The sequence below is a fragment of the Vanellus vanellus genome (assembly GCF_965231255.1).
Source record: "Vanellus vanellus genome assembly, chromosome: 1".
In the NCBI taxonomy this organism is placed as follows: domain Eukaryota; kingdom Metazoa; phylum Chordata; class Aves; order Charadriiformes; family Charadriidae; genus Vanellus; species Vanellus vanellus.
In genome coordinates, this window is record NC_138905.1 from 215,306,598 (window position 1) to 215,332,120 (window position 25,523).

Genomic DNA, 25,523 nt, shown 5'->3' on the forward strand with positions numbered 1-25,523 from the left:
AATACATATACATATACATTCACACATATATAAATATGACTGTCAACTGCTTTTCATCTTCCTATGGAAGTTAAATAAGATAGAAAGCTTTGAGCAAATGAAGGGATCTTTGCCTGAAAGATGGAAATCAAACTGTGCATTCAGTTGAAAATAATTATGATACATTAGGAATTCTTAATAAGTTATATGCAATGTTATATACATAACACAGGATGCTGCTTGAGCAGAACGCTTAAGAAATCACAGCTGAAACAGTAGAAGGTGCTTCATCCCTTTTCCAAATTCATTCATTTCAAATGAATCCTAAAAAAGACCCTTAACTGGAATCTTTTCCAACAGGACAGCCCAGTTTTAAACCTTTTTCATTCTTATCGATACAAAATGAAAAGTAGCTAACCAAAACGTACTACACATACAATTCAGTCTCTTGTGCCATAAATTTTGGGGTTTTTTTTTTGATCTCAAAGACATCACTAAAATGCCCTCTGAAACTCTATTTTACACCAGGTGCCTAATTGAAAAGGTACTTTGTTTATGTAATTTTTTCAGTATTCCAAGTAATGGACAATAACATGTCATTTAGGCTGAACTCCCCATTGACTTTAATCAGGACTTCTGCCAAAAGACAGATATGCCCAATAACAGTTATACATGCACACAGTTACAGCAAAATATAACATTAAAAACTTTGGATTTGATGCTTTCATCACTTGTTATTTGACCAAGTCCAAAAAGACTTGCTCGCATTGTCAAAAGTTATATTTTGCCTGGCTGATTCTCAATTGTTTTCCTTACCGTGGTTAATTCAAAATGTCATGACAGATCAGGGATGTACAATTATTATCACATACAGGGGATTTTTTTTTTTAAACAACAAATTCTTTTGAAAGGTAAAGTGTGTAAAAGGTGACTCAGGCAAATAGTTTCTGAATGACATTTTACAAAGTACTTGTCAGAGTATAACCTCTACATCCTCTGTAATTAATTACAAGGTATGTTAGAAATGTAAAAGGAAACTTTGTCATTTCCTTTGACTCTAAATATAAGAAGTTTTAATTTATCTATTACTGTAAGTAGAATCAAGTATTATTCACAGAAGATTGGATCTTAGGAAGCTTTTCTGAGCTAATTTAAATCCTGTCTTTTCTCATTTGCTGAAGGGCGGGTGGAGGAAGAGAAGGAAGGACTGTAACCAAAGATTGTGGCACAGCAGAGGAGCACAGAACTATGAATTGGTAATTCCAAGATTTGGATTCGAGCTACAGTGGAGTACACCATATGTCATATCCATTAGGGACTTTTTAACACAGCCTTTGCACTGCCTGGACACATATCACCCTGACCTTAGATCTGGCTGTCAGCACACCAGATACCTCAGCTGGAAAACTGAAAGACTGAAAAATTGGGCCATAACAAATTGAAGCTGTATATATTCTATTGCATTCCCCAATGCAGTAGTTAATTATATTGCCCTATTATGTGTGTGGATATGAAGGCAAGAGACTTGTTCCACTTACTCTGGACTTAAAGAAAGTCCAAAGTGGCACCTGTCATCTCTCCCTTGCAAGCCATATTCTCCTTACCCTTTGGACCATGGTGCTGGAAGGACACATGGTGACTTATCCTTAAAAAGCCTCACAGATGTGCAACATTAAACAGCTGAACATTTCCAAAACTGGGTTTAAACCTCAATGACAAGATGATAACTGAGACTTTTTTTTTTGGGGGGGGGGTGGGGGGGTGGGGGGGTGGCGCGGATGTCTCATGAACATTTGGCAAATAACCCAACATATCCTGCCAAGAGCAGAATGGGAATGCAGTATTTATGTGGCAAAACTGCATACGCTGCCAAAGTCAGCCATAGATGGTTCATTGCATACACTGAAAGAGTTTACTATTCCAGAGTTCACAGTACTCGGTGTGGAAACTGGCTGTAGTTAAGGTGTGAAGGTGTGAAGGTAACTTTTATTCTGTATCTTCATAAATCAAAATAAAGATTAAAAACTAAAAGCTTTGCTGCATGTGTTCTCAGATAGTCCATGCCTATTTTGTCACATATTCCCCATAAACCTGTGAAAATAATGGATTATTCATTCAATAACTGAACAAAGATAAAAATCAGGTCAGGTAGATCTGAAATATTTCATTCAGCCCAATACAAAAGTTTTATATGGATGGGGGAACATTATTTCTTTTGCTACTCTTACTTTTGAATATTTTGTACCATTTTGGAATGCCAGTTTAAAAAGACAAGTCCAAGATTATTTTGCAGCTTTGAAATAAAATGTTTTGACTTTTGCAAAACAAACCTTACATTTATAGTGTCAATACAAAACACTTATTTCTGATTCTTTCCTTCTTCTTTTTTCAGATGAAATTATTTGTTGACTTTGATGTGAGAGTTTTAAGGTAAGACTGAAATGGCTTTTTGCGGCAAATTTACTACTAAAAATGTCCCCATCTGTACTCATAATAAACACTCCATGTGGTTAGATTCTTAGGTTTAAACTATCATTTCTGACAATAAATATGCATGTGTGGATTTTTTTTTTTGTACTGAAAAGTATAGTTTTGTTGCAGCCATGTCACTTAAAACCAAGAAAAGGTTAAACATGATGCAACTCCTTAAATATTTCAGAAGGATCAGAAAATGTTTATTAAATTCAGCAGACTGCTTCGAGAACAAACAGTGTCAAATTGTACAGCAAAACCCACAAGAAGGTATCACCATCTTTCAGGATCAGCTTTTTTTGTTGGCTTTCTTGAGTCTAGTAGACTGATAGGAAAAACCTTACAATTGTATTTGCTCTATAGCAGTAACTCTGGAGCGAGTGAAGTTGTGCATTAACTTGTCTGACCCCTAAGCTGACATCAGAAAATCACTCCTTCCACTTATTTCAGGCTTTGAAGTCCATACTGAACTTACCAAGATGATCATCACCAGCTTTTACCAAACAAAATTAGAAGACAACCAGACTTCTTTCATTAAAATACATTTTGTTTCTCTCAATTTCTGTATGATCTCATCAGTCAATGACGCAGAAAGGTAACAGGAACGTTCCAAATGCAATTCCTTCTCAATGATCTATTTCTTCGAAAAATGTTAAAGTTTTGTTAAGAGCAGAATAAATATACATCATAAAATTCACAAGTAAAATTTCAAGTGATACACAGGCATAATGCTTTATTTTGATTATACACACAATTAGCATTTCTGGTACAAAAGCATACCGTAAAATAGCAGTGGAGGTTCTTCTGTATATGTGAATTATAAAGAACTGAAAAGAATACATCACATTTCCCTTCTATAAAGTATTTAAGACCATACTGTCACTGATGCCAATATTCACATTTTTGAGAGTCTGGTAAACGGGAGGTGTATAATTATGGGAAAATCTGTCTTTTTACAGAGCAACATATTCTCATAGTTTCAGTTACCATAAGAACTTTGAGTCCAGGAATGAAAAATAAACAAATAAAAGAAAACTTACTATTTTTAGTCAACTTGCAACTTTTAAGCCCATCTCATAGTTTAGTGTGGCAAATTCACCTCTTAAAAAGTAATTCAAACACTGCGTCTGTTTTTTTTTTTTTTTTCCTTCTGCAGATTCCAGAAATTACCACTAAACTAGCAGATTTTTGGAGTTTCTAATCTGCACAACCTTGAAATGATCATACATGACAAGTTATTGCATCCTATTAAACAGAGACCTGTTTTATCAGAGAAAGACCTATGGGACAGCAACATGCCTTGAACTCTACAGCTTCACTGAAAACCTTACTAAAAGATAATTTCCTATCCATCTGCACAGCTGCATATGATTCATATGCTCCAAATTTTTAATTTGGGAGGTGATTCTGCCCCTCTATTCCACTCTCGTGAGACCCCACCTGGAGGAGTGCATCCAGCTCTGGAGTCCCCAACAGAAGAAGGACATGGACCTGCTGGAGCGTGCCCAGAGGAGAGCCACGAGGATGAGCCGAGGGCTGGAGCACCTCTCCTATGAGGAGAAGCTCAAAGAGTTGGGGCTGTTCAGCCTGGAGAAGAGAAGGCACCGGGGAGAACTTATTGCGGCCTTTCAGTCCCTAAAGGGGGCCTACAGGAGAGCTGGGGAGGGACTTTTTACTCGGGCATGTAGCGACAGGACGAGGGGGAATGGTTTTAAACTGGAAGAGGGCAGGTTCAGATTGAACATTACGAAGAAATTTTTCACTGTGAGGGTGGTGAGGCACTGGAACAAATTTCCCAGGGAAGTTGTTGAGGCCCCATCCCTGGAGGTGTTCAAGGCCAGGTTGGATGGGGCCTTGGGCAGTCTGGTCTAGTAGGAGGTGTCCCTGCCTAAGGCAGGGGGGTTGGGACTAGATGATCTTCAAGGTCCCTTCCAACCTAAAGCATTCTATGATTCTGTGATTTTATCTGCTGTCTGAAAGGTCCTGATTTTTCATGTTCTTTCATGCAATACTCCCAGATTTCAAACAAATGTATCCATGAGCAGCAGAATAACCAAGGCCTCCCTTCCTATGGCTTTGAGTTGTATTGTTAAATTCTGATGTCTAATAAGGTGTTAGCTCCAACAGCAGCTTCTGCTGTGATGGAAATTTCACGTTTTCTCTTTCTCTCTCACTCTGCCACCTCTCATACTTACCTGTATTGATTCACTGGTATCTAATACCAGATGAGTTTGGGCTATATCTTTCCTCTATTTGGTTGCCTTCTTTATGGATGTCATAGGTATTGCTTTTAAACCACTGACCTTTTTCAGATTTCACTGAAAATGACCAAAGGGGAAGAAAATCAGAGAGGGGGCGCAAAAGTCAGCTTCATGGCCTAATACAGTATTTTGTTCAGAAAACATCCAAAAATAGCTTTTTCCTTTTCCCATTGCAATCTGTGTATTTCCTTTTCTTTTTCCATTTCTAAAAGCTTTATGTTATAGAACTTCTTATGGCGTGAGAATGTGTTCAGTATTTCAGTTCTTAATTTTTGCCATTCATTTGTAAACATTTTGCTTAGTGAATTCAGTCACTACTGTACTTAAAGATTTGTCCACAAAGCTATAAGCCATCTCTAAAACATTCAGTTAATTAAGTATGTATGAGTAATTTATATTTCCCTTTCCATTGTAGATATGCATATTTTTCAAAATTACATTTTATCATCTGCCTATTCTTCCAGATCTGTTTAATTCATCTGAAATGCCTTACAGCTTTGTCTTGTTTTCACTATCCGGAATAATTGTGTACCATCTGCAAATTGCCCTGTGCCTGTCTAGCTATTTCCCTCATAAATAATTACGATATTTGTATTTCTATAGCCCATTCCCCAACAGACTCCAAAATGTGTATAGACTTTCCCTCATCCAGGTTGTCTTAGAAGAGTCTTAGCTTCCCTTTTGCCATCCTGCAAATAACCCATTCATTTCTCTCAATTGTTTTGATTACTTAGATTCTAATCTTCCCTAGTATTTTATCTTCAGAAATACTTTTTTTCCTTAGCGCCTTAGAGTGATGGGACTTTGTCAAAGTTATTTAGTAAGTACATATAAATAACTTCAGTCTCTTTTCCACTTATTACTAATAATCTGACTGTATCAGAGATTCCATTAAGTTAAAGGAAACCTGTCTTTTCCTTTACAGAAACTATTCCTATTTGTTCCAAACCCATTACGTTTATCTCATTAAAAGTCTCTGGCACAGATTTTCTGATGTGTAATTCCCAAGATCATCCCTAGCGTTTCTTGAAAGACAGATAAACATTTGCTGCCATCCAGTTCTCCAAATAGAAATGCTGTGGTTCTGCACATTTTTATTAACTACCCATCAGCCTTCTTATCCTACATAATTACTACTACCTGTAAGAGAGAAAGATCTTTGTCTACTTTTTTTCTTTTGCAAATATACAATACCTCTAACTCTTAAAAATCTAGAGTTAGATTACCCCAATTGCAAATTTACTTGTGTCTCTGGAAAACAGATGGTACCAAGCAGATACAGTTCTTTGCTTGTAGGACCAGGTTTTGTCCCTGATGCACATCCCCAGTCCTGGGAGCTCTGCAACCCTCCCAAAGCTGCCAAAGAGCCTCTGACACTGATAGTCCAAGGTTAAGCAAAGACAATTAGGACAAGTGGATGGTAGATTCTTGCTCTATGACCTTAACACTTCAGAAAAATAGATAAGACTGGATGAAATGCAGCACGAATACACTGGGTCAAGATGGTCTGGCACTGCACCTACACTAATTAGTCCTTTAAGAATGTTAGCAATGCAAAACACCACTGTCCAATGCCCCCAGAACTTTCCTCATCCTTATCTGTGGCATAATATTTGTGAAAACAGTGCGAAGTGTGAGCTGCAGGGTAGACAGAAGGCAGAGAAAGGCTAAATTGGGGATGGGGTGGGATTAAAAACATGAATATTATTTCCTGCCTTCTCCATTCAGCCACAAGATGGGGTAGCCTCTACCACCATGTCCCTCAGAGAGTGACTCTTCTCCTTCCCCACAGTCAGACAGATGTCAAAGCAGTCATTCAGCAGAACACATATCTTACAGGGAAAGGGAAGCCGGGAAAGACGCTGCCTGCCCAGGCAAACAGGCAGTTCTGGGGGAAGAGAAAGCATTTCCAGAGTATAAGGACTCCTTGCAAATTCTGCATTTTTGGCATTCCATAAAGTGCCACCCTAATGCTTTTTCATTTCATATTGCAAACTGTTAACTTATTTCTTCTCAGTAAGATCTTATCAAAGGTCCAAATGCCACTGCAGCCCCCAAGACATTGCCAGGGAACAGAATTGCAGTACACCATGATGCCCTCCACCAGTGGTCCCAGAAGGAAGACAGTGTCAGAACACTAAGCCCATTACTAAACAATAACTATAATGCTCCAGTAAAGAATATTATGGAGAATTTGGATTAAACCATGTACCTGTCATAGGTCTTCTATATCACAGCTAGGAGACCAACAAATATCAGCAGAAAGAGTTTGTGAGGAGAGAGATAGAGATGGAGATGGGTGTCCCTGTGAACAAAGGGTCCCCCCCAAGGATGAGCCAAACACTGTTATACTATATCTCAAGCCTCTTAACGAAGCATTCACCCTCCCATAATTAAGAAAACTCATTTATACTAACCATTATGATTAAAAGTATGTTGAAAAACCTATCTAATTGAAAGTATAGTAACACTCATCAACTCAGCTCAACACATGTGGAGAATTTAATCAAGGGCATTAATTAATTACACGTTAAGGAAGTGGTGGTATGTTAGTTAGGGGGTTAATTTCTACAATGGATAATCATGGCAGATTCTTGTTGTTTTGGTTTCTCTAGTTAAAAGGGGACTCTATATTCTCAGAACCATTTTCAATTAACACCAAGGTTGTTTTTTTTTCAAAATGTGTATATTTGTCCTTGTGTTTCTCGCTCAGTGAGATGCAAAGCATCAGCGCAGTGCTAAGGGGAAAAAGCCAATAACTGTAATAAGATAGCACTGGTCTATAATTCAGCCTTGAGATATGAACATCTCTCGCTAAAGAAATTACAAAGGAATTATACACTAGTTAAAAAGGAGATATGATTTGATTATAGTAGATCGATTAGTAGATGAAATTTGAATATACATAGGCATTCCTATTAATTTCTGCTCACTTGTATTGGTTTTAGCCTGGCCAACTCCACAGTATCACAACATTTCAGCTTTTCCTTGTCTGTATAGAGCTGAAGACAATGGAACCCCGCTCTACAATCATAGCCCCTGGGTAATACTATAACCTAAATTATCATCATCATCATTCAGATTGAATGAAGAGGTTTGGAAAGAATATGCATCTAGGGAGGAATCTCCGGACCAGTCTTGCTTAGATCATTACTGATAGCTATAACGAGAAGGGCAGTGGAATATTTGCTTTGATGTATTCAGGGGCCTGGAAGGACTGCACTAATAACCTGGTCAATAATCTTGATGTAGCAAAGATAAGGCGATCTGAGCTGTGCTACAGGAGGGTGACTCCAAGAAAGGATGAATTTCATCTTCTCCCACACCTCTCATTTTATTATCAGATGAGATTCTCAAAAAGAATTTAAAAGAGTTTGTGGCTTACAGTGCTTTGAAAATCAAAGGGAGCTGTATTCCTGCTTAAATTAGGCTGAAACCTACTTTTCCCAACAGCCTGAATATAAAAGAATCCGGCTTTTCAAGATTATATATAAACACAACCGTCATCCCTGGGTTTCGCAGTGTTTGGGAAAATTTTGTACTTATCCACCCACACACAATCTTACTGAAGTGTGCAGAGAGTTCACCCACAGACGGACGTGACCCCCTGCGTTCGTATCCATAATGGTGGAGCAATACTAACAACCCCCAAATTTCAGTCAGGCAAGTCCAGCAAAAATCATTTGGAGGCTGCTATTTTTGTTAAAGTTACTTCCTCTGTAATCCCCAGCGGCAATGCAATGAGCAGCTACTATACGGGCTCGGCCTCCTTTGAATATTAAATTACTGAAGTTCAGAAGAATTTAATTAGTATCTCACCTACTTACCGTCTTCCAATGAGGCCTCTGCTACAATTATGGCACTACATTACAAGCAATTTCAGCTTAATTGAATAACTTGAGTAAAACCCGGGTTCCAATCGCCGGAATTATCTGTAGTAAGATAGCTCTAACTGAGTTAAAACACAGAAAAGGTGGGATGATCTCTCTGCATGCTGTGGTACCAGGTTTATGGCAGATACTTGAGTTTATTCACCCCTAATATCACCATACTGTCAAAAGAAATACATTTAAATAACATTGCAGACATACCAATGGTCTGAGTGCCAGCAATTAAGAATTACAAAGTCCAATCAGGCTGTCAAGTAGCAAAACGTAGGCTCTGGAGTATTTTCAAATGTCCTGCTTGCTTTTTTAACATTTTGTGCCTCTCTCCCTCTGGCTGCGTATACCTGTGTGCACTTCAGCCGCTTACTGCCAACCTCCATTCTCATGGTTCCTCACACTCAACTATTTGTAAAATATACCTTTCTCCAAAAAACTTGTACTGTAAACCCCAATAGCAGAGTGCTGGTCTCGGCCATCTCCTGCCTCTTTCCTTCCAGCGCAGGATAAACACCACACTCTTAAAATGGAAGAAAGAAATGAAAAAACTTTCAGAAACAGTGAGAGCGAGAGAGCAAAAGAGCAAGGGGACAAAGTCCAGACTGCATTTTCCTCACGCTGTTTCTCTACCCCACTGCATTTCATGTAGCTCCAAAGCGGCTCAGATCCCCCATGGTTTGAGATAATGACCTGGCGTAGGAACTCAGCTGCTGAGTCATTCCACCTCAGCAAGAAAGTATGAGAAGAAAAGGTGTGGAGATAAAGTCAGAATACGAAAAGTTATGGAAAGCCATAGAGGTACATTTCCGATGGCTCTATAGTCCCATCGAATATGTAGGGTTTCTAAGTCATTCCGGTCTGAAAGATAAATCTGTACAGGGAAACATATCTACGCTGCTTCTCTGCAGCTACACCGTAAAGAGTTTGACAGTGCAGCTCTTCCACTGAGGAAGATATGGCCTCTAAGCACAGACATGCACAGCCCTCCGAAGGCAAAAATATGGAAACTCCCAGGGCTGAAGTGCTGAAGAAGAGCAGGGGAAGCAGTTTAACTTTTCCAAAGGAATCCCAACACTTCATGTGTTTAACGGCAATAACAGGCAGACACACTGATGCTCTACTGCTTTGCTCAACACTTTTTGTTTACTGTTCAGAAACATAAAGACTGAGGTGATGCTCTGCCTGGTTGGTTGTCACCTTTCTCTACACGTGCAGCTCTGTTTCTTTATAAGTCTTTGAGGTACAAGTGTTTGGTAGTCCTTGTGGCCCAGTTTACACTCCAAAATAGAGACAGGATTAAAATTCACTAATCCCAGTATCTTTAGGAGAGTGCAGGTAAATAGCATTTTCAGAAATGGAAACCTGCCTCGGGTATTTCAACTGAGCTTGCTTGAGCCGGTTGTTCAGACATTCTGACGTTACAGCCATCAGTAAAGTATAAGCAATGCAGAAACACCCTTGTCTGCACTTCGCCGTACTCATTCCCATTTGCCCAAAGTAAATATCAATGTCTCCAGAATACTGACAAAATAATACCTTTTCAAAACAGAAGAAAAATTATGAACATAATAATTAGGAAAATAACCCAGTTTCAGCTGAAACCTCTAATTCAGTTCAGAGTTGCTCAGTTTGCAGATTTGTTGCAAAACAGTAAACTAACTGCCTAATGACTGCTAAAGAGGAAACAGCAGCAATTTGAATGTGAAATCAGATGCAAGTGTGGTCCTCAGAAGTTGGCTGATGACATTAACACTCCTAGAGTGTTAAGTTGTTAACTTTGAGCTATTTTGGCCAATTCCCAGTAATTAATATAAGCCTTTATACTCACATGCTATGTACTATCACTGGAAATTCTATTTCTCTGCTTGGCATTTGCTCATCTACTTGATCAAAGACACAATTTGTGACACTGACTTCAAAGTAGAAATTTCTTTATTTGTTGAAAACACCATTACTCTCTTCAGCCTTTCCAATGTCACGTTATCAATTATAATAATTTTATTAAGTTGATTATCAAGTTTAATGAATTTTTTATGTGGAAGCACAAACTTCAAGCACTGAGCACTGATTAAATCCAATGCAGCAATCCAGGCAGATGTTTATTATAACCGCAGTGGAAGGGAGGCTTTGAAGAAATCAACTATGTACATTTTCTCTGACAACGCGGTCCCTTTTTGCATAACACACTTTAACCTAAAAAGCTAACTTGTAGCTCTTATGTATGTAAAAGACACGTTCTGATCACATTTGGAAGCTAACAGATGCAATTCGGTGTGCTTGAGTCTGTTAGTTGAAAAAATCAATGGTATCTGCTGCAGCTCAGAGTTTCTGTAATTCTTAGTAGAATAAAAGCTGCCCAGAGTGACGCCGTTTCAGTGGACAACTGTGATCCACTGGACTTGACGATGTTCAAGTGTACTTCATATTGCTTCAGTTTGAGGGGAAGAAAACCCATCTTCCCGCAGTAAGAGAAATCACCACAAACTATTCACAAAGATCATGTATGACACAGGGGAGACAGGGAGAACCACATCTCCTATTCTTTCAAAGCAGCCCAAAAGCAAGATGATCAATAAGAGTGCAATTTTTTTGAACAAGAAGGGCATCGATTGTCACCTGATAACAGCTACCTGGTACAAACTTGTACTTTAATGGGTGGCTCGCAGATCCCTGTGTAGGCGTAGGAATGGATATAACAGAAAAGTAAAGAAGAAATAAAGAAGGGATACAGGAACTGATCCTGAAGGCAATTCGGAATTCAGAAAAACTAACAAGACAAAGGTACACTAATTAACTATGGAAAAGAAAAACAATAGCATGGGAATAGAAAAAACAGCCAAAAAAAATCAAGTTAGTAAACAGTGCAGAACTTAAAAAAGTCACCTGAGTCACCAAGCCTGCTGACAGTTTTTTGACATTTCCCCCAATTGCATCAGCTTCAGTAGCAATATTGTCTTTAGAAGATTATTAGAAAGCAAGTAACGTGATCTGTTGAAATAGATATGTTCATGGTAAAAAGCGTTTTCCATTTAAAAATCTTTCTGCGAAGCTGCAATTAGCTATTGATACCAGGATGTTACACAAATAATAATCTCTAAAACTCTTATTTAGACTAGATTCCTGAAAAGACTCGGAAAGTTCAGAAAGATTTTTCTTTTTTTTAAATGCCAAAATTCTGTTTTCTTTTTCACAGCTCCACAGTCCACAAAACTATATTACAGCAAGATTAAATAAGAGCTACGAGAAACAGAATTTTAGAAAGGAATCACTCGGAAAGAGAATGTGTATCAGCTTAAGCACTTCTTAGTCAGGCTGCCAAGACATCCTTCCATAAGGTCTGATTAAACAGATTCTGTCCTCTTCATGCTGGAGGCTGCACCCATCCAGCGCTGCTGGAGCCGCAAACTTCTGCTTTGTACTTTGGTTTACACCTGATACTGACAAAAGCCAGGACATCTCTGATGTGTCACATCATCAGATGTATAAACGCATATATCTTCCACTGAGCGGGCGAATTATCAGGATATTCCTTCGTGAAAGGGTATTAAGGCAGTTAAATGCTTCATTTAAAACGTAGAGTGCATTCCCAAGTGTCAGTAGTAGCTGAAGTCTGACAGAAGGGCATTTCAGCTCCTGAGCTGAGGGAAACAACCGGTGTTAAACCTGTCTGACATCTCCGAGAAAAATCCCTCCTGTTGCAGTCTGACTAATAACGCCAAGATGCTTTATTGCACTTTTCATCAGTAGGTCACAAAACACTTTAGAAAGGCGGCGAACATCAGTACAGATACTTTACAAAAAAACTGATATTCTTGTACTCCTAGACTCGAAGCAAGGAACTGAGAGAACATACAAATCTTATGTCTGTAGCATCTAGTAAGGATTCCCTGGATTTATTGACTATATCTCATTTATTTCAGCTGGAGCACCCCCCACCTTTATAATAGCACATCTCTCTCTGTCTATTTTATATTCTAGGAGTACTTCATATGGCCAGTACACCAAGGAAAAAAACAGCTCGGTGAATTACAGGGAAGCAAGGAGTAACTAGTACTATGCAAAACATTCCAGAAAGACAAGGAGAAAAAAGGATTCCTGGAATCTCTCATTTTCTTGATTACAAGTGAGAGACGTGGCTAGAAATATTTGCAACATATCTGACTTTTTTTTTCAAAAAATAAGACTTAGGAACAAGACTATCCTTAAGGAGAAATTTACCATCTGAAAAGAATGAAAGCTAATTGATACCAATGGACAAAGAAGGTAGTAGATCAAGAACAGAGAAAGTCTCCTGAAACTGCGATTCAGATTAATATTTGAAAAGACCTTCAATACCTAGGAGGCTCTTATAAAGTAAACAGTGTCCATAGCCTGAAAATATTTTCCAATTCCTTTGAAAATTTCTTTCTTTATTCTTCAGGCAAATCTAACAACATATACTGGGCTGGCAGATACTGTCAGGATTTGCTTTGCCTGTGTCCATCAGAGGCCATCATTTATTTTGCCAAAAAATAAAGGATTGCGATGCCTGAGGTTTACCTTAAGTTGCTGAGATTTCTCCAATTAAATCACCCACTGACAGAAGCAATTTTATTTGGTTTCTTTTTAATTCTGTCAGAAGCTAGAAAGATAACAAGATACTGTCTGCAACAACATAAATCATGTGGAAAGCCATCAATCAGAAATCCAAGGAAAAAAAAAACAAGCACAAAATACAAAGGACTTCGCTACGATGACAAAAACCAAAACCTATTCTTCATTACTAACTATTCTTCACTGTAACATTCAAATTTTGCACCATCTTAGGACTTTCTTCGGAGTAAGACAGAGATTGCAAAAAGGGAAGACATTCCTGCCTACATGAAACTGAGATACAAAATATTCTTCAGAACGATAATTTATAAGCTGCTTATTTCACCCTGAAACAACAAAATAAAACAAAAATGCAGAGCTACTTTTGCCCCTTCTCTACAGCAAGAACAAGCATGGGCACATTTGTGTGTTTCCTTTGTCTCTTTTTAATCCGATTGCATTTTTATATTAAAAAACATAGATCACAGATACAGATCTATGATGTATGCTTATCTGCTGTTACAGTGAGAGATAAGAGAAAAGCACTACATGATTAAACATGTAACAAGTGTTGTATCTTAATGAAGCAACCTACTGAATATTCAGTGGAATTCACTAACGGATACAGAGTGCAGTATGGGGCTTTGCCAATAACTGCATATTAAAAAGGAGAGGGGGGAAAAAAAAAGACCAAAAACCCCAAGAAAACCAACCCCAAAACACAAAAGCTAGGAAGCTACCAGGGCAGAGATCAAAAGTATTATTATAAGATCATTGCTACCGGGCTGAGCCACCCTGGGGCTAAAAAATGCTTCATGCAGATTAGCTGTGCTTAGGAAACGCAGTCAGTGTAAGCAAAGAAAAGGATGCGAGATTAAATTTTGGATGGCTTGCTAATATATCCATGCATACATTAATATGTCCTCTATATAACCCCAATTAATTTTGTAACTGCAAGAGAAAACTTCAGACTTCTGGTTCCTGCCACATAACAAAGCATCAGCCTCTCGCAGTCCCCCCGCGGCTCTGAAGAGCCTCTGAAATGCGGCATCTTCGCTCTGGCGGAACAGTCTGTGCTACGGCACAGCCTCATCTCTTCGTCACACCTGAACCACACAAATTAAAACTAATTCAGCCTCATCTTGTTTTCTTCCCTATCTGAACTTCGCCTCTAACACAGGGTTCGATCCCAGTAATAGGAATTAAGAACGTTCAGCAGCTCTGGAAAAATAAATGAGTTTCTTACCACAGTTAGATGAACCCCCAAAAGCAGGAGGAACTGTATTTACACCGGAGTATCGGGCATGGTGACACTGAAAGCTGCAGCTACCAGCTTTTCCTGTGTAAATCTGGTTCCCTGGTAGCTGGAGGTACTTACAATTACACGAACAGAGGACTTTCCTTTAATTGCTTATTTAAAACAGCCACACAGGCCTGTTGAGTGTAATTTCTAATGTCGTTTTGCAGCTCTGTGCAGCAACTTCTCGAGCTGATCGTACCACAGCTCACGCGGTCCACCGTGACATGGTGAGAGTCTCGGAGTTTGCGATTTTCACAGCACCTGTGACCAGTGATTTACTATGTTAGACATTTAGTATGTTTAGAATGTTTTGACCTCATTTATCCAAATTGCCTTTAGAACTCCATTTTTACTGAAGTCGATGTTAATTCACGAAATAAATAGCTCTTCCCTAATCTACATATTTTAGTCACAAAAAATTACTCTTCATGACAGTTTCCAGGAAGCTCAGGCTAAGACATTTTTCACAGAATGTTTAATCATCCAGGCTCATCCTCAGAGCCTCTTTCCCCTTCTTTGTTAATTTGTCAGAGCAGCACGGCAACCACTGTAGGGAGGGCTGAGTCACCCTTGGACAAGGAAGACTTCGGAGGTGACAAAAAAGCTGTTTCATTAAAGACAGCAAAGGGGACATGCCAGATTCCAGGAGCCTTCCCAGGAATGACCTTCCTGCACCCAGATGGATAAAAAGAAGAATGGTAGGAGTGCAAAGGACACTTTTTACACTCATCAGAAGACAGAAGTTGGGAAAGAGAGAGATCTGGCTTGGAGCAGAAGCAGAACATTTTTTCCCCACTAGATACAGAGAATCTCGAATAATGGCTAAGATAGAGGCTTTTGCCATCATCGATGACAAAGAACAAATGGAAGCACTGTGCCATGGTGACAGGAGAAACAAATCTCCTTCTTCTGAAAAGCAACTTGCACAAATGTCAATCCATGTCTAACCTTAACTTTGGAAACCGCTAAGCAAATGAATTGCCCATTTGCTTCATGTGGAGATGGTTTTCCCCTCTCTCCACTGGACAGTCATTCCATCAGTCCTGGCCTTCTGTGAGCTGTCAGCAACCCTGCGGAGCTGCGGGGCAGCACCCTGGGACAGAAAAAAACCCAAACCAACAACCCAACCAAAAAAAAGGAGTAATATCCATAGCAGCTCCTTCCCTCCTACAAAGTGAGGCCATCAAAGAGGAGGCAACTGGGAAGGTTTCTGAACTTCCTTGTTTAAAAATATCCCGGGTTAGGATAATAACAGTGATTTACCCAGCTACTCGGTTTTTTTGCACAGCTGCCATTGATGCTTACACCCAAACCTTGCATTAAATTAGGAAATGGAGACAGTAGTTGGAATGGCCTGACGTTTAAAATGTTCAGGCAACCAAGGAGATGCAAGATCCTCACATGGATTTTTACTTTTAAGCTTATCTAAAGCAAGTGGGATATACTTAAACCAAAATGAAATCTAACATCACAATAATGCTAAAAAGGTTCATTTAGAAGCCAGAGTTATCATTCATTTAGTGAACACTAATTAGCTCTATTCCTAGGAGGAAGGGAAAGAGAGGAGTGTTTAATTTAGAGAGAGAATTTGCGTGTCTGAATTTCAGGTACGGTTGTGTTTTATTCAGATTTCCCAACACACCAGGGATTCAGAAGGCACCTAATTTCTGACAAGGCATTTTTACTGAATTAGCACTTTCTGAGCCGTGTAAGAACAACCTCCTATAGCGCGTCCCCGAAGCGTTGTAGCGGCAGATGAAAGGCTTCCGGGCTTACTGCACCATCTAGTGTCAAACCAGGGGAAGCGCAAGAAAATGATTTTAAACCATCTTTTCATTACATTACATACTTTTTCCTTTAACAGAGTAATAAAACACAATTTCATCACCTCCATAAGTTGAAAAGATCGTTTATCATCTTAATAACAACTCTCTCTTTCACAAAGCTTCTCGAATGTTAGCATTTTCCCAAATGTTAATACAGCCACGTCGCTGAAAACCTCCTTTACACCTTTAGTGTTTGACATTCAAAGTTGCTGAAGCTGTTTTAAATTTTATATCTTCTCCACACTAATAAGTAGATCAACCTTTAACAGAAGTTTTCAGCTTTCTAAAATTAAGCATTGTCCAGAGCTGAGTTGAGTGTACTGGAAATGCTGCAGGAAGAATAGTAGTAGAAAAGCAAAGTTCACGCAGAAACCTGAAGTTATAAAAGTAAAAATGACAGTGAAAAGAGAGCCTAGTTTTCAGCACAACTGTTCTTGCTCATTATTATCTTCTGAAAGGAAGTAATCTGGCTAGTGCACGCTAGATTTTAGGTACTTGAAAGATAACAAGACATGTCAAGATAAGAAAAACTATTCACTTTCCTAAACAGTATTTATCATAATCAGCTTCTGAGTGTCTCAAAGAGATTTTCAGAATGGCTGAGGACCAGATTTCTGATTATTCAGCGCACAAAACCAGTGTAAGGTCGTTAAAAAAGAATTCTCTTTATAAAAGTCTTCTGAAGTAACCAGTAAGCTCCACTAGGATATTTCTGGACTACATCAAATCACATAATCTGGAATATGAAATTCCAGCCAAGTTCTTTAACAATTTGTACACAGCAACTTGACACCAAATTTAAGATGCATCTGTTCTATGCAACATGGTACCTTGTCAGGCATTTTGGATTACACAAGTCTTCAAAAAGACGGGCTAAATCCTTCCACCCTGAGGGTTAGAAAGTCTTTCAAGAATCCATGGAATGTTTTACTTAGGGATGCACACAGGGGTATAGACAAGCCCATGGTTTCTCTGCCTGAACTTCAACCATCCACAAAACTTGTAACTGTAATGATGCGAGTCTGTGCTCAAGCTGTCAAGCTGATTTATAGATGCACCCTGAGATGTTCACTGGAATTTGGAGAGCACCGGCAGCGTGACGGTAGCTAGCAGTTGACCCGTACAGACAAGGTATAACACTTCTGGTGTCCAGAGAAGGCTGTGGTCGGTTGTGGGGGCTGGAACCAGCCTCCCTGCGGGGTAGTTTTCTGATTACACGATCTTTGCAGATTTCTTTCCGCATGAACACAAACGTATGGAAACAAGCAACTCTTTCCTCTGCCAAACTCAAGTCACTTAGGAAAAGTGATGCGATTAAGACGGATATGTGGCTTGGCCTTGGGACACCACTTTGGTTCCAAAGCATCTTAACTAGATTATTTTTACACTCCAACATTTTTCTTTCACGGCACTATTTCAAACATAAAAATAGGGGGCAAATCATCCTGTCATCAAGGGTATTTTGCAGCCACGAAACACGAAAGGCTGCCTCTAAAATTCGTTGGGAGCTGCACCCTGGTGCTGCAGACCCCGCAGCGAAATGCAAAGTCAGGCAGTGACTTAACCCCACTCAGCCACACGCTCCCCCCTGCTCGTGCGATGTCCTTGCTGGCGGGGTGGCTGCTCAGACAGCCCGTCCTAGTGACACAGGAGGTGACGCGATCCCTCTCTTGGTACCAGCAAACTTGTGACTTTCATTTACACACATTTTCCCTTCGCACCAAAGGCTCTGACCTGTATTCAGAAAACTGGGGCAGAACGAGTCAACCTTTCCAGCGCAAAAAGCTCTCGGCGGAGTTTCCTGACAGCTTTATCCCACTGCAATTGCCGGTGTCTTCTCACTCCTCAGACAAGAGTTGACGGGCTGTATTTGGACCGCAGCATCTGTTATATATCCTCAGAGCAGAATTCCACCAGTTCCCCCCCTCACGCAAGGCAACAAAATATTTGAATTGCAAGCAAACTTAGCCAGCAAATCTTTAAAAACCAGCATTTTACGTTTCCCTAGGAAGGCACGCTATGGGTTGAGAGGCAGTGTGCCTCAGGTTTAGCCATTACTCAGTGCAGCCATGTTTACGCAATACTATGGAGAACAGCATGGAATACTTAACGATATCAGACTATAGGATAGAAAAATCTATAATTCAAGACAACAACCAATTCTGATTGGATTTTGGAGAGTTTGGAATGCTCTTTCTCACCTATGTGGAAATCACCATGACAAAAACCTTCAGAACAGGGATTTCAGTCAATTCCCAGAAACAAAAGTGAATCCAAAGCAAGCCTTTCAGATAGGAAGGCTACCACAGGGTCATGAGCTCTAGCAGGAGGTTTACTCCACCCTCCTGAACTAATTCTCTACTGAAGGTTAAAAGACAGGACACAGACTGAAAAGACAGGACACAGACTGGAGGAGAAAGAAAGCAGGAACTTCAAAGCCATCTGAAGAGAGGAATTACTATATTTAGATTAAGGGGCAGGCATGAGACACTGAATCTGAAGGAAAGAAGAGAAAGGGACAGAATCAAAGACAGAAATCCTCAGGCTGAGGGGACAACTTGCAGAAGACATGGATTTCCAAGACGAAATACTACATAGCTCCTCTCCTCCCATCACTTCAGAAAACAGCAGCAGAAAACAACTTTCTCCTGGCACAAGAGCAAGTTAGACTGGGCGCTGTTTTAAGGCAATTGTTGATGTCCAGGGATACCCTTCACCTCACTTCACAATAAGCTTTTTATCACCATTGCTACATTATTAGCTTGGATCATGAAGCCTTACTTGAAAGTCTCCATCTGTGAAGCAAAATACCTATTTTGGACTTTCACGAATGACAAGGACCACTATAATCTTCATACTCGAGGAGCCCCAGAGGACGAGGGATGTTTCCCTTCCAGGCAAGAAATTGCTTTGTCTGTGACTGTCCCCTGAGGTTACACAGAGGCCACATGGAGGTAATCCCTTTCAAATAACTAAGTTGCCCCCCTTCAGCATGAGAAGATATATCACTGCTCGATAACGTTGGCTCCTGCGGTAGAAGTTAGGTAAGCAACCCGGAAAGCTGCTAAAACATGAAAACACAAACACACAAACTACACACAGGAACAACAAGAGCAGAGGACAGAGGTTAATTCACATGGCCATTCCATGAAGGCTCGATGAACACCGGCTGCATTCACATCAATCTTTAATAATAAACATTTCCTTTCACTTGTAACCACCCTGTACACTCTGCTAGGCAAGCGATGCCCATTTCACAGGCTTTGAGCACCAGAAGGACCAAAGCCCATCTGCCTTGGTTGCTGCTTAGTTAATTGTCAGAATAAAACCGCTACCCAGAACACCACCATCACTAGCAAAAATATTCTTATTTTTTTCCCCCTTCCCAGGCCTAGTAGAAGATAAAAATAGAAAAATCATCATGCTCATGACACCATCCACACTTCTTTCATTAGAGAAGTTTTAGGAACATCTTCAAACTATTGCAGTCTTATTAAAAAACAAATGTAATTTTCAGAAATGGATTTCTTTTTGGTTATTATATGGGTTCATCATGAAGATAAGCATTTTTTGCCCAGCAAGATATATCAGAGGACACCAGACACACATACAGAAAAACCTTCTATATTTCATAAATAGTTGCCTTACTTAACAGAGAGATATCTCAACATCACTCTGAATTGCAAAAAAAAACCCACAGAAACCAACAAGTGCTTGAGTAGTAAAGCATCTGAATAGTGGCAAATGAGCTCCCTTTTCAGTTTCTGAGCAAGGACAATCAGGTCTGACATTCCAAAATCACCATGATATTGAGGCTGAGAACCTGCATTATTTCTTTCTCAGCGTACGGAAAAAAAAAGGCTCGTTTGCCAGGAATGATTTTTGCTCAAGCAAAAATCTCACTCAAAGCGAAAAGCTCACATCTCAACACAGAGCTTTGCCAACTAAACCATCACATGTTACACTACAGAGAGCGTTAAAGACTTAACACAGGACAGTCAATCTTCAAGGATACCTTTCAAAAAGCAGCTTGTCTGTTTGTACGACAAAATAAGTTTCCCAAGAGCTTCATGCTGTATATTTTCTCGTATTTGAGGACCAAAGCCACAGTCAATATCAATCCTACCTTCAAAGGAGAAATGTGCGACTGTAAGACATATCCATGGACATTCTCTATTTGAGACAAGTTCTTCTCTGACACATGAACAAGCTCGGGGCCTCTCACTTCGTGGGTTAATCGAGGCAAAGTATGATCATGTGGAGCATCCTCATCTTGATAACGATATTTCTAGAGAAAAAAAAAAAGCAAGGAAGAGCAAATAAGCTTTGAGGAGGCAATGCACCTGTATTGATGTAAATATGGGATAACAGAAAAAGTACCAGACATTATACAATATAACCCTTCAATTTCCTAATCTGTTCTGGAGAAAATACCTCATTATTTTTTTAACTTTTCATCAAAGAGAGAAAAGATGGTATATCACATTGATACACAAAACCTTTACCATCAGAGGACATGGACTTGCTGGAGCGTGTCCAGAGGAGAGCCACGAGGATGATCCAAGGGCTGGAGCACCTCCCCTATGAGGAGAGGCTGAAAGAGTTGGGGCTGTTCAGCCTGGAGAAGAGAAGGCTCCGGGGAGATCTTATTGCGGCCTTCCAGTCCCTAAAAGGGGCCTACAGGAGAGCTGGGGAGGGACTTTTTCCTCGGGCATGTAGTGATAGGACGAGGGGGAATGGCTTCAAACTGGAAGAGGGCAGGATCAGATTAAACATAAGGAAGAAGTTTTTCACTGTGAGGGTGGTGAGGCACTGGCACAGGTTGCCCAGAGAGGTTGTTGAGGCCCCATCCCTGGAGGTGTTCAAGGCCAGGCTGGACGTGGCCTTAGGCAACCTGGTCTAGTGGGAGGTGTCCCTGCCTATGGCAGGGGGGTTGGGACTAGATGATCTTCAAGGTCCTTTCCAACCTAAACTGTTCTATGATTCTATGATCTGAGACGACAAATTGGCAAGGGCTGATAATGAAAAAAATACACATTGATCAGCTGAGCGTCAGCTCACACTTCACATCCCCACATGAACTCTGCAGTTCTATAGCCTTTCTCCACAAAGCATTGAGTCATTTTCTATTTAGCTCCACGTACTCTGATGCAGGAGAGCACACATGCACTTCCACAGACCCATATCAGGTAGAAAATTACCCTCCAGTGAAGTTTTCCCCTCACCCTGAACAGTAATTAATGGTGTGAAGTATTAGAACTCCCCACTCCACAGCGAGGCAATGTAAGAAGCAGCTTGTCCAAGTTCCGAAATGAAGCTTGTGACAACAATGAATATAACCCTAAAAAATTAAATGACCAGATCTGTCCTTTAGCTAGAACCCTTCTTAAAAGGGCATAAGCCACTTGGCTAACAGGCCCAGCTCTGTCTTGTGGTGGGGCCAATGGAGCTGGCTGGAACCAGCTGGAACCAGCTGTGTCTGGCACAGGGCAGCCCCGACCTCCCCTCACGGGGACACCTGCAGCCCCCCCCTGCCAAAACCTTGCGTTTTACACCCGAGAGATGTACACGCCGCCATTTTGAGGAGAAGACTACTGAGTGGGTATGGCAGTGGTGGGGGATGTCGAGAGGGTCTGGCAGGGACCAGGGGGAGGAGGCAGAGGGTAAATCAGAAGAGAAGGTCGTAAGTCTTTGGCAGTAAGAAAGGGGCAGATTGTGCCATTGTAAATGCCGTTTTCAGCTGACAGGTATATGCGAAAATATTGGAATGAGCAAAATCAAAGACTCAGACTTATTCTGGAGAGAGGAAGGTTTTCCCTCAGTTGAGGAGCACTGTGTCAGAGACCACTTGGCCAAGCTGGACATTCATAAGTCCATGGGCCCTGACGGGATGCACCTGCGAGTGCTGAGAGAGCTGGCAGATGTTATTGCTAGACCACTCTCCATCGTCTTTGAAAGGTCATGGAGAACAGGAGAGGTGCCTGAGGACTGGAGGAAGGCTGACATCACTCCGATCTTCAAAAAAGGCAAGAAGGAGGACCCAGGGAACTACAGGCCGGTTAGTCTCACCTCTGTCCCTGGGAAGGTAATGGGGCTACTCATTCTGGATGTCATCTCCAAACACGTTGAGGAACAGGAAGTTATTGGAAGTGGTCAACACTGATTTACCAAGGGTAAATCGTGCTTGACCAATCTGATAGCCTTCTATGATGTTATAACTGGTTGGCTGGATGAGGGCAGAGTTGTAGATGCCATCTACCTTGACTTTAGCAAGGCTTTTGAAACAGTCTCCCATAACATCCTCATTAGGAAGCTGAGGAAGTATGGGCTAGATGAGGTGACAGTGAGGTGGACTGAGAGTTGGCTGCGGGACAGAACTCAGAAGGTTGTGATCAGCGGCACAGAGTCTAGTTGGAGGCCTGTAACCAGTGGTGTCCCCCAGGGGTCAATATTTGGTCCAATTTTGTTTAATATATTCATTAATGACCTGGGTGAGGGGACAGAGTGTATCCTCAGCAAGTTTGCTGATGATACCAAACTGGGTGGGGTGGCTGACACCCCAGAGGGCCGTGCTGCCATCCAGCATGATCTGGACAGGCTGGAGAGCTGGGCAGAGAAGAACCTAATGAGGTTCAACAAAAGCAAGTGCAAGGTCCTGCACCTGGGGAGGAAGAATGCTAGGCACCAGTATAGGTTAGGGACGGACAACTAAGGGCAACTAAGATGATGAAGGGCTTGGAGCATCTGCCTTATGAGGAAAGGCTGAGAGAGCTGGGACTCTTTAGCCTGGAGAAGAGAAGGCTGAGGGGACACCTTATTAATGCTTACAAGTATCTAAAGGGTGGGTTGAAGGAGGATGGAGCCAGGCTCTTTTCAATGGTTCCCAGTAACAGGACGAGGGGTAACGGGCACAAGTTGGAACACAGGAAGTTCCATTCAAATACACAGAAAAACATCTTTACGGTGAGGGTGACAGAGCACTGGCACAGGCTGCCCAGGGGGGTTGTGGAGTCCCCTTCTCTGGAGATTTTCAAGACCCGCCTGGAGGCAGTCCTGAGTAATGTGCTCTGGGCAATCCTGCTTTGGCAGGGGAGTTGGACTAGATGATCTCTAGAGGTCCCTTCCAACTCTGAAACTCCGTGATTCCGTGATTCCGTGATTATTTGGAAGGCCATATAAAAAGTCTTAAGTGCAGGTACGCTCACAAGTAAGTACATTGTGAAGGAGACCTCTCTGCTGCTCCTGCATTTCACGTCGACTGCTTGGCCCTAGTGTGTTACTGCATTTACCCATCCCTCCAAAGGGAATCATCCCAGTTTATTCCTGCCTTCACTCTCTTGTGTGGAAATGGTTCAGCAGTTGCCAATTACTTTCAGGATACGCACGTGATGTGATTTAGTCTCTTCTTTCCTGGGATACGCCTGCAGCCCTTCACATATTCACTTTTTGGATAACGTAATTAATGAATCTATGAAATGACTGGCACCAGACAAGTATTATTTGGGCAAGAAGCCATCAGCCTAATAGATGGTACTCCAACCAATGTCACATTAAAGGCTTGGCACACAGATCATTTAAGCCCCAAGCAATCAATTATTTTTTTTGAATCCAGCGAGTACCCTTTCAAAAAAGATGACTACTCAGAGACACCCTTTTTAAAGTGAGTCATTTGCTAAAACGTGATTAGGAGAAATAACTGCAGAATACCAGACTCATCCCATCTCCCTGGGGAATGGTAAAAGTTACAACGTCCAGTGACGGCTTTCCAAAGAGATAAGACAGCAGTGGCAGAAGCCATAACAAGCTTTGGCCAGACCATTCGTGCAGCTTTACAGCGCAAGAAGCAGTGTAAGGTGGCATTGAAGAGAGAATATCTTTTTACGTCCATCAGTGAGTCCTTTCCTCATCACTGCACTGCAGTGTAGTTGTTGCAGAAATGAGAGCCAAAGCCCAGAGGAGAGTGGCTCACCCCGAGCCCTGCTCTCCCGAAAAGCAAAACACTTCTGTGCAACCCCACTAGTAAATTTTCCCATGAAACTCTATGCTTTATAATTAAAATCGATCTTTTTATATAACTACGCATTCCCGTGACAAATTCAGTAATATGCATGTTCATGTGCCATAAACTGGAAAGTTTACAGAACAGATTCTGTTTGCCTTTATCTCTCTCCCACCCCAAGCCCAGCTTTCTCGTTCTTCACACAGCATGAACCTAGAGCATTTCTTGATCGATCTGGTTATGTGTTTGCCTCATGTTCTTAGCACCAAACTCATTGATTTTCATACATCTTTCCTCCCACAGCATCTCTTCGCTGAAATGCTTTCAGCTGTGAACCAAAACAGCTCGACACAGCAAAAAGCCAGTGGTAAGGCTGAAAATGCCAAACCAGAATTGAGACTCTTCTGCAGAAACGCCTCATTCGTCTCCATCTCTCTGTCCTGATGGGGTCCTGCAAATGTCCTTGAAATTACTGCATTCCTTAGAAACCTGACCTTTCTCTGTGGGTTAATTCAAATTTCTGGAGGGAAAAGCATGATTGCACGGAAATGCTACTCTTCATTCGACAAAAGAACAGGTGGATGTCTTATGATAATTAAATTACAAATCAGTGCCTGCTGCTGACAGGGTATTGTACGCTGCCAACTAGCATCAGATATTTAAAATCCTCTGTAATTACCTATAATGGGGGAGTGGAGTGTGCTGCTGTGAATTTTTAATATGAACGTGCCTTTTTATAAGAGATCATTCTCTCTACAGTGTGAGATTATTACAGCATCGCTGCTCCTCGCATGGTACTGTCTAAAGGAGCATTTCTAAGGCTGTGTTTGCCAAAGAGTTGTCAGCTAAGCAGGACTGAAGATATGAATCCAGCAGAAGGTAATGGTCAAAAGCTGCTTTACGTTTCAACAAAGCCAGCTTTCAACCCCCCCCCAAAAAAATAGTAAAAAAAAAAAGTAAAAAAAAAAAAAACGTAAAAAAAAAAAGTGGGAAGTAACAATACAAGTTACAATAGCCAGACTACTGCACTGGCATGGAAATAGAGATGTTCTTGCAACCTACCGTTGACAGATTGCCAGTGAATTAAGATGTTTGGGAATCTGTTATTCAGTTTTGGGCCAGAGCGAACTGATATTTACAGAAGTCCTTGGTATTTTTTTGCAGTTACCCTCACTTTGCTTTGCAGAAAATGCAAACAGAACATTTCATTTTGGATCAACTCAAATTGAC

At 40.9% G+C, this 25,523-nt stretch overlaps 1 protein-coding gene across 5 annotated transcripts in view; it reads right to left on the reverse strand.

The window, feature by feature from the left end:
* Window positions 1–25,523, reverse strand: part of DLG2 (discs large MAGUK scaffold protein 2) — a gene marked incomplete at both ends in the record, with an annotated part of 916,537 nt that overhangs the window by 572,763 nt on the left and 318,251 nt on the right. For all 5 annotated transcript variants that reach the window (XM_082494340.1, XM_082494344.1, XM_082494343.1 and 2 more), the window contains one exon: window positions 20,421–20,582. In XM_082494340.1, coding sequence (XP_082350466.1) covers window positions 20,421–20,582 — 162 coding nt within the window. The remainder of the gene's footprint in view (window positions 1–20,420; window positions 20,583–25,523) is intronic.